At 61.0% G+C, this 9,809-nt stretch overlaps 1 protein-coding gene across 1 annotated transcript; it reads right to left on the minus strand.

Moving 5' to 3' along the window:
* Positions 1-4,191: 4,191 nt before the first annotated feature.
* MAFA (v-maf avian musculoaponeurotic fibrosarcoma oncogene homolog A) lies at positions 4,192-5,255 on the minus strand. Its single transcript, XM_012648013.1, has one exon. The coding sequence runs from the start codon at positions 5,230-5,232 to the stop codon at positions 4,192-4,194; it is 1,041 nt and encodes a 346-aa protein (XP_012503467.1). The 5' UTR covers positions 5,233-5,255.
* Between the last annotated feature and the right edge of the window lie 4,554 nt (positions 5,256-9,809).

Raw genomic sequence — 9,809 nt, forward strand, 5'->3', positions numbered from 1 at the left:
CCCCAGCTCACCTGGGAACATGACATCCACCCCCACCCCCCTGCCCCGGGCTGCTCCACCTGTGCTCAGAGAGGCATTCCTGGCTACCCAGTCACCAAAACCCCAACCTCCTCCTCTCTCCGAGGGCTTTCCACCATACTTTCCCACCACAGACCCACTCACGTTGGTTTTCTTGTCTGTCTCCCTCAGAGCTTCAGGCCCAGGGCTGTCATTTTAATCATTTTTGTCCCTACTGCGGACCCCTAGGAGGCAGGTGGAGGAGGGACCGCTCTGGGCCCAGGCAGCCTCCTGCAGGACGCAGAGAATGGCTCCTAGCAGATGAGAAGCTTGCCTGCTCTGGGTTCAGGTGCTGAGGCAGGGGACACCCAGGCCAGGTGCTCTCACTGCCCTCTTGGGACATGGAGGGGCGGGGAGGTGGCCCAGTCACCCTCCAGCTCCCCTGGCCCAGTCACCCTCCAGCTCCCCTCAGACCTGCTGTCCAGGTGGCTCTGGCTTGGGGATGCCACTGCCCGGCACACCTACAGAGACACCCACAGGCACAGGACAGTGTCCTTTTGCATACATCCCAGCTCCTCAGCCTTCCCAAGGACTGCCAGCCCGGTGGCCCCAGGCCCAGTGAGGCAAGCACTAAGGCCTCCACCCCCACAGTCCTAACCAGCCCACCGAACTTCCCTGGCCAGGGGATGCGGAGCAGCCCCTCTGCACTGCTGCCTGAAGCCCTCACCTGTCACCCACCCCACGTCCCCAGCCAGGCTTGGCCACAGCAGCCCTCCCAAACGGACACCGTCTGTAGGGAGGCCCGTGCGGGGCTGGGGGAGCAGGCCTGGCGCTGCCCTCCCCACAGCGGTGGGTGCAGGAGGCCAGGGCCAAAGATGCTTTCCACGCAGGCTGTCTTCCTGAGGGGGTTCACGCCGACAAAACGATTTTTAGAAAAGATCTGTGTCTGAGCACTCCTCCCGCCCCAATGATTTCTGCACTGGTCATGTCCATGCGTCCATTTGTTGGCTCCACCTTGGTTTGGTGGGGGGAAGATGAGAGAGAGGAAGAGAGAGGGAGGGAGGGAAATGGAAGAGGAAAGCGAATCAAACCCACCCGCTGCCGCCTGGGGCCCAAGGCTCTCACCCAGCTTCTGAGAAAACCAAGATCGCTGCAGACGGGATGCTGTCGTTGTAGGAGTGCGGCTTCCCTGAGCCCCCGACCCAGTAGGTTCCACAAGGCCAGTCAAGCCCCTCAGTGTGGGGTTCTGGGGGGCCTGGGTAGGTCAGGGCAGGTGAGCGAGTGCAGCCCCCTCCCTGTCTGCCACTCCTCCCCAGAGGTCAGCCGGGAGGAAGCTCTGTGCAAACGGCTCCTCAGCGTGGTGGCAGGGAGCACTATGGCATCGAGTGTTCTCTGCTCTTGACCACAACTTCAACCTTCCACAAGGGAGCCAGCAGCCCCCGTCCGTGAATGGTGAATGTGCCCACGGGTGCTGGCCTGTCCTTGGGGAGAAAGGGCCCCTGTGAACCCACACCAGGTGACCCTCATATCTGAGCTGAGGCAGGAGACACCCAGGAAGGAGGCAATAGCAGGCACGCCCTATGCAAGCACCCAAAGCCTGGCCCCACAGTGGCTCCGGTGTGGTGAGGGCGTGGGGGCCAACCCCCATCTGGCAATGTGTGTCCGGTGTGCAGCATGCACACGTATCTGACATGTGCGTTGGCTGGAGGTTGGCTGGAACCTGCTTATCCCTCCCGGAGTGGCTCCCATCAAACCACAGCCCTCTCTAAATTAGTCCCTTTAACCCACCCCCCCATTGCTTCTCTCCCCACCAGTGTTTTCTCCCCAAGAGACGCAGGCACACCCAGCACAGCCAGGCTCTCCTCCTGGGATTTTGCTCAACCCCCACCCGAAGACCCAAATTTTTTGCTACAAGTCTTAGCCTAAAGGAGAGTGGGAGGCAGCAGCAGGGACTGAGACAGGACTTGTCCTTTCTCTGGGTCTCCAATTAAGACAAAACAGATCAGCCTGAGGAAGGAGACCCCGTCTCTACAAAAAACAGAAAAATTAGCCGAGTGTGGTAGTGCACACACCTGTAGTCCCAGCCACTCGGGAGGCTGAGGCAGGAGGATCCCTTGAGCCTAGGAGTTGGAGGCTGCAGTGAGCTATGATCGCGACACTGTACTCCAGCCCTGAGACAGAGTGAGACGCTGCCTCAAAAAAACAAAAAAAGGCAAAAAAACTAACTCAGGCAACTCCACAGCCACCGCCTGTCCGTCTGAGAAAGAATCCCTGCTTTCCCCAGACAGAAAATCGGCACAACCCTCCCTGTAGAGGAGGCATTTGGGAGGCCCGGGCGGGCAGCAGCACACTCTCCAAATTTGCAAAGCGGAGATGGCCCTCACCTGACTCCCTTCCCACAGCCGGGGAGGGACTCGTCTACTACAAGCCCCACGGCTGCCCTGGGCCCCTATAGAGGGACATTTCCAGGAGTGCTGGCTCATCCTGCCATCCCCAGTCCACGCCTAGGCCATACGGAAGATGGAGGCCAAGCTGTACCTGCAGGTGGGAGGCCAGTGGGCACAGAAGGGCTGGGGATAGTTTTTGCCACCAGGATGCAGCAGTTCTGCATTTGGGTTATCATATAGGATGCCCCACGCCTTGCATCCCAGCCTGCTTGGTGGCTCTTGCCACTGGCTTTCTGGCCTCTCCCCCAAGGGGCAGCCCCAGGGGACACGGGGCCTGTGGGGTGCAGAGCCAGCAGAAAGCTGAACACTCACCACCACAATTTCTCCCCGGTCCTGCCCAGGCCCGGCCACCCAGAGCTAAGGCAAACCCAATTCAGGGACCCCCTTTTCTTGCTATTTGGGGAAAAACGTGACAAAATTGGAAGCCACCGGACAAACCAGCCAGGCTCCAGTGACTTTTGGATCTAAATGTATTTATTTTATGTATTTTTTCCTTTCCTCAGTTTCGTAGCAAATGAAAAGAACACAACAAAAACCAACAATGCAACAAAACTTTCAGCGAGCTGAGCTGGTGTGTCTTCTGCTCTGAGCGCTGGGCAGGACCCGCTGGAGTCCGGGTGCTGGCCCCTCAGGGCCCTGGAAAACCAGCGGATCCCCAGTCCCGGGCAGGGCCGGGAGCACCTGCCCCTTGCCCTCACTCCCCGATAGTCCAAAAAGCAGATAGTCCAAAAGCGATCAAGCTTTAAAAAAAATATTCACAAACAAAACGAAATACAATTTAAATTAAAATAAAAACATTTTCCACCCGCCCCATGCCAGGAGGTTCAGGCTGAAGCCTCCTATTTTAAAAAAAATTTTTTGCTAGAAATACTGTGCATTACTTTTTTTCTTTTCACTTCTCTTGAAGGTTAAAATAAGATATATTTCCCCAGGAGTCATAGATAGGTTCTGGTGCATAGAGAAACAGCAGCACGGGAGTCCGGGCCAGCCCCCACCCGGCTGAGCACGGCGACCCCCCCTCCCCCCGTCGAGTAGTCGGGTACAGCAGGGCAGCAGGCTGGACGAGCACAGGCGACGTCCCGGCTTCAATCTCCGGGGATCGCCGGGAGCGGGGCGGGCGGGGGCAAGCGGGCAGAGGGCAGGCAGGGCCGGGCGCTCCGAGCGAGCGACACATGCTGGACTCGCCGTTCGAGGGCGGACCCGGCTGGGGAAGGAAGGGGGCTCCCTCCAAGGTTTTCTTTTCTAATTATCAAGCAAAATAAATAGAAATACTGTGCAAATAAGATCGCTTTAAAAAGGGAGAGGGGAGTAAAAAAAAAAAAAAACAAAAACAAGGAGAGGAAGGCAGAAAGAAAGAAAACGAAGGGGAGGGCGGGGCAGGCCGAGGCCGCGGCTAAGGACGGCAACGCGGCCGCTCTCGCCGCTCTCCCGGGCAGGGGCGGAGGCCGGACGGAGAACACGTTTGACATATGTACAAGTGGACGCTGTGGAGTAAGTTAGACCCGGCTCAAGTTTCCTTGGAAGTCGCCGTTCTCGGCGCGCAGAGAAATCTCAGCAACGTCAGGACGGCGACTGGCAAGGTGCGCGGGAACCGGGCTCGGGGCAAGTGGCCGCGCCGCGGGCAGGGCCCCCAGCCCAGGCCGGCAGACTTGGGCCTTGCGTCCACGGCCTGGGCCGCGGAGTCCGAGCGAGGCTGCGGGCAGCCCGAACTTGTCCCGGGCGGCAGCGCGGGCTCGGGGTCCGGCGCTCACAGGAAGAAGTCGGGCGCGCCCTTGGCCCCGCCGGGGCCGGCCTGCGGCGGCGAAGGCTCCCGCGGGAAGCCGGCCCCGCCCGCGGCCCCGGGACCGCCCCGGCCCGCCAGCTTCTCGTATTTCTCCTTGTACAGGTCCCGCTCCTTGGCCAGGCGCCCCACCTCCAGCTTCAGCTGCTCCACCTGGCTCTGGAGCTGGCACTTCTCGCTCTCCAGAATGTGCCGCTGCTGCACCCTCTTGAAGCGGCAGGACTGCGCGTAGCCGCGGTTCTTGAGCGTGCGCCGCTTCTGCTTCAGCCGGATGACCTCCTCCTTGCTGAAGCCGCGGAGCTGCCGGTTCAGCTCCCGCACCGACATGGACACCAGCTGGTCGTCGGAGAAGCGCTCCTCCAGGCGCACGTGGTGGCCCACGCCGCCACCACCGTGGCCCGTGCCGCCGTGGTGGTGGTGGTGGTGATGGTGGTGAGCGGCGTGGTGGTGGTGGGCAGTGTGGTGGGCGCCGTGGTGGTGGCCGGCGCCCATGTCGTCCGCGCCGCCGCCGCCCGCAAAGCCCTGGCCCCGGAAGGCTTCGTAGGCCGCGGCAGCCGCTGGGTGGTGCGCACCGTGGTGCCCGGCGTGGTGGCCGCTGCCAATGAGCGCCTCTACCGCGTCCTCGGGCGTCAGGTTGAGCGCCTCGGGGTTGAGATGGTGCTGGTAGCCACTCATCCAGTATAGATCCTCCAGTGCCGGCTTCCCGGAGGTGCCCCCGACGGCGCCGGGGCCCCCGCTTGGCGGCCCGGGAGTGCCCCCGGCCTGAGCCGCGCCGCCGCCGCCGGTGCCCGGGCTGGGCGCGCAGAAGCTGGGCGAGGAGGGCACGGAGGAGCAGGGCGTGCTGAGCGGCGTCGAGGATAGCGAGCCGGGAGGCAAGCGGTGGCAGAAGCGCTCGGCCTCGGGCGGCTCCTTCTTCACCTCGAACTTCATCAGGTCGAAGTCGTTGACGTACTCGATGGCCAGCGGGCTGCTGGGCAGCTCGGCGCCCATCGCCAGCTCCGCGGCCATCGCCAGGGGCCCTAGCCCTGCTGCCGCGCCCGGCCGCGCCCCCACGGGCCGCGGAAGGGGGGGGAGCCGCGGGCCTCTCCCCCCCCTTGTTCCTCACGGGCGGCGGTCTGGCCGGGCGCAGGGGGCGCCGGCTCCGAAAGACGCAGGGAAAAGTTTCGCGCAGCCAACTCCGTGGCGGCGCGCTGGGGATGCAGCCAGCCGGGTCTGTCGGGCGGCCTGGGACCCGCGCCTCCCTCTCTTCCCCGCTGCCGGGCGCCGGGGCGGGTAGCGGTGCCTCCGCCGCCTTGGGCTGCCCCTCCCCCGACTCCCGCACCCCGCCCGCGTCGCCGGCCGGCCCCGCCTCCCACGGCTGAGCGCCCGGCCGCGCGCGCCCTTTTATAGAGACGGGAGCCCGGGCCCGCCTCCCCGGGAGGGGCGCGCGCTCCCGGGCCAATAGGAGCCCCAGCCCTGCCGCCCTCATTTGCCTATCCCCATGGCAACCCAGAGCCCAGCTGTCAATCTCCTGCGGGAAACAGCTGTGGGAAGGGGTGGGGATGGGCCGCCGGCGAGAGGAGGGGGCAGGGCCCTCTGGTGGCCGCCGCCCGGGACTGCACGGGCAGAGGGCGTGCGGGGGGCGGGGGGCGCTTGGCCCGGCTGCGGCTCCAGGGGCCTCACATCCGCGACGGGGCGGCCGCAGAGTCCAGGGAAGCAGAGGGGGGACATTCCGGGCATCCTGACACGGGTGACACCGCGCAGCCTGGCCGAGCGATCGCTGAACGCAGAGCCCCGGTTATTTTTAGCCCCGCGGTTCAGGCGGGTTCAGGAATTTAGTCAACAAAGTTGCTGGCACCTCGGGGCGGCGGGATCCACCGCTGGACGGGCCCGGCGCTAAGAACGCGCGGCGGCGCGGGTGCAGAGTGGGCACGGGAAGGGGGTGTGGGGGTGCGGGAGGATGGGGTCGGGTGGGGTGAGGGGCATGGGCCGGCTCACTGCCAGGTCCCCCCATGGCATTAGGAATCTCGGGCCCCCAGCTACCCGCAGCCCATTTTCAGCTGCTGGGCGGGGCTCAAGGCGCATTGCTGGGCCAGGAGTGGGACTGCGGGTGACTGAGATGGGAGCTGGGGATTTCCACCTGCAGGGCCTCACCGCTGCTGGGAGAGGCCTCCTGTGCACAGGAGAAACCTCGGGCCAGCACTGGATGCATTGGGAAAAGGAAGGTGATGGTGGGACCGTGGGACCTGTGACCCCAGGTCTCTGACCTTAGCAAAGAGGGTGATGGAGGGGGCGTGCAGGGGATACAGCTGCGGGATCACCCGGAGCCGGTTTGGTTTTTTTCTCTAAATTCTTTGTATTGCTGCTATATGACTTTGACAATTAAAAAAAGAAGTCTTAAGGGCTGGGTGTGGTGGCATGCACCTGTAGTCCCAGCATTTTGGGAGACCAAGGTAGGAGGATCCTTTGAGCCCAGGAGTTCAAGGCTAAAGTGAGCTGTGATCATGCCACTGCACTCCAGCCTGGGCAACAGAGCCAGACCCCCTCCCTAAAAGAAAAAAGTTTTAAATATAACCACTTATGCAGGGGAAAAACACACTGGAAGGGAATGACAGGAAGTCACCAGGCATGGCCTAGTCGTGGTGCTGGGGGATTTTAATCACCAGGGTTCCTGCCTCATTCTCTCTACAAATGTCTATTAATTTATAATAAGAAAACTGTCATGCAATTAGGAGTGAACACCCTACTTCCTCAGATGTCATGGGGGTCCCTTGCCCCTTCCCCCATGCCTTCCCACTCCTCTGGTGGGGCTGGGCCTGGGGATTTGGGAAGGCCAGGCCTTCCTGCCTGTGAGGCAGGGCCTCCTCTACCTTGTCCTCTCTTCTGCTGAACAGATGTCTAGACTCAATGTGGCAGCGTTTTCTAGGCCAGTGGCCTTATAACCACTCCCCCAGTATCACCCTGTCCATTCTGCAGATGAGGAAATGGAGGCTTAGAAAAATGACACCCTCAGCATGTGGCAGAGCCAAGGCCACACCAGGTGCTTGGACTTGAGACCACATGGGTTGTCAGACAGCCAGGGGTGTGGGATTTCCCCCATAGCACCCCGTGTTCAGAGGGAGGCCCGCAGATCAGAGGACGGTGCTGTGCAGTGTGAGCCAGCTGTACACCGGCCTGCCTGCAGCTCAGGCAAGAGGTGCCGGCCAAGGGACCTTGACACTGCCCCTCCAAAAGCTCAGCAGCATTTCTGGGCACCTCATCCTGTTGGCTCCTGGGCGCGCTGGAAAGGAGTTGAAGAGGAAGGAGGGAGTGCTTGCAAGGGGCTGCCCCATGACCCCACCTGGCCTCTGCCCCCTCGCACTGTGGCTCCAGCCAGGCCAAGTGGACGGGGCAGGGGGGTTCAGTCACAAGTCCAGGAGGGTGCTAGGGAATCTTGCGTGAATGAAAGAGGAGCCTGACCCCAGGCTGTTACAGATGGGAACCTCCCAGGGGCCACAGCTCCTGACTTCAGGCGGAGGGACGCTGATCCTATGGCCATGCTTGGGCTAAGTGGCACAAAGCCCAGCACCCACAGGAAACCCAAACACCTGACCTAGTCCTGAGAGGTCCAAGAAGGTAGTAAAAGCTAGGCAGCCTCAAAGATCACCCCTGACTGGCCCACCCCATTGCCCTCCTTGTACTCAGCCACCAGGACGGCCCCCCAGAATCCACCAGTGCAAGGCTGTTCCCTCGGTTCCTGGAACAGCCAGTTCCATGCTGCCCAGGGCACCCCCATTTCTAGGGCTTCTCACACCCTCCAAGCTGTCAGCATTCTGTCCTCACAGAATTCCATGGGGGCTGCTTATGCGACTTGGTTATTAAATGTACCCCACAAATCCTTACTAAGCACCTACTGTATGCCAGGCTGCCTGCCCTAGGGGCACATTCTATCAGAGAGATCACCAGGAACCCCTTGTTGAGAAGCCTCTGAAGGCTGATGGCACAATACAGCATATCATCTCGGCCATGGGTTCGGTAGGGGGAGATTTGTCCTGGGAGTGTGGTCACAACTGTCTCTGTCCCAACACTGGGAGGACTTGGAGGCTGGGGTGATGGGACAGCTGACTGATGACACCATCAGGCAGCATTTTTACACCCAGGGCTGGCAGATGGTGGCAGCTGTTGGCTGGAACAGCAGCCTCTGGCATCTCTACATGGTTGCCTCGGTTGCTTCTTGTGGCTGGTTGGGCTTCCTCACAGCATGGCGGCTGGTTCCCAGCATGACCATCAAGAATGAGGCAGACTTAGATGTGCATCAGAAACTACCCCCACCGTGCTGCACCTCCCAGGGCAGGGGCAGAGACATGATCTGGTGTAGGTCACACTGCTGCAGCATTTGTGGATAATACAGCCTGCAAGAGTGGGCATGAAAGGACAGAAAATAAGCCATAAAAATAATAATAGTGTATTCATTTCCTACTGCTGTGTCAAATTACCATGAGCTTAGCAACTTAAGACAACACATATTTATTGTCACACAGTTTCTGAGGGTCAGGAGCCTGGGCAGGGCCTAGCTGGGGCCACTGCTCAGGGCCTCCCAGGTGGCTGCAGCCACGTTTGGGGCAGGGAAGGTCTGGCAGGGAAAGATCTGCTTCAGGTCATCAGCAGAATTATTTCCCTGTATCTGTAGAACCGAGGGCCTGGCCTCTTGCTGGCTGGAGGCTGGAGGCCACCCTGGGCCCCTCGCCACATGGGGTCCCCAGTCCTGGCTCTGGCCCCTCAGGCCAGCAAGCAGAGGCTCTGGCGAGTCTCACGTCACAGCAAGGGTCCTGTCACCTCTGTCGCCTTCGGTGGACTGGTGGACTGGCGGACTGTCGGTGGGGAGGAAGTTGCAAAGTGTCACGCATGGCATGAACATCAGGAGGTGGGGCCATGAGGCCACCTTGGGTCAGTCCCCACATAAGTCTGTGGCAGGCAAGAGGCTGGCTGGCAAGGAAGCCCCTGATGGCAGGGGTGGGGGTGGTGCCCTCCAGGATGGCTGGTTGAGGGAAGCTGTCTGATGTGAGGAAGGACAGGGAGGTTGCAGTGCCCCCCACCAGCCCTGAGCTGAGCGCATTTGTCCTTGGGGGCTCCCCATCGCTGAAAGGCTAGTGGGGGGCCCGACAGTCTCTGGTGGGGGCTGTCTGCAGTCCACAGCACTGTGGCCCTCTGAATCTTACCATTAGTGCCCTCAGAAAGTGCTCTGTACTGAGCAAAACCATGTGCGAAATCTGGACATGTCACTTTCGTCGCATTTATTGCAGCAGGAAAGTGGCCACTGAGCTTGGGCTGTGGACCAGGCTTTGCTGGGTGGAAGTTATCACGGGAACGGAAAACTTCGTCCCACAGACAGAGGCTCCGTGCTTTCTGGGCTGGGGGGGCCACTGGGCCCAGGCGGAGCACTGCTGATGCGCCCTTCCTCCCCGCCTCCCACCACAGGACCGGCCCCTTCCCCAAGCGGGGTCTCATTTGCGTTTAAAAAGCAAAAACCGGAGTTCGAGACCAGCCTGAGCAAGAGCGAGACCCCGTCTCTACTAAAAATAGAAAGAAATTAATCGGACAACTAAAAATACATAGAAAAAATTAGC

The sequence above is a fragment of the Propithecus coquereli genome, unplaced genomic scaffold, assembly GCF_000956105.1.
Source record: "Propithecus coquereli isolate 6110/MARCELLA unplaced genomic scaffold, Pcoq_1.0 Scaffold28, whole genome shotgun sequence".
Classification (NCBI taxonomy): domain Eukaryota; kingdom Metazoa; phylum Chordata; class Mammalia; order Primates; family Indriidae; genus Propithecus; species Propithecus coquereli.

Excerpts from the sequence above, each read along its gene's own strand:
- MAFA (XM_012648013.1), bottom strand. The coding sequence starts at position 5,232 with ATGGCCGCGGAGCTGGCGATGGGCGCCGAGCTGCCCAGCAGCCCGCTG.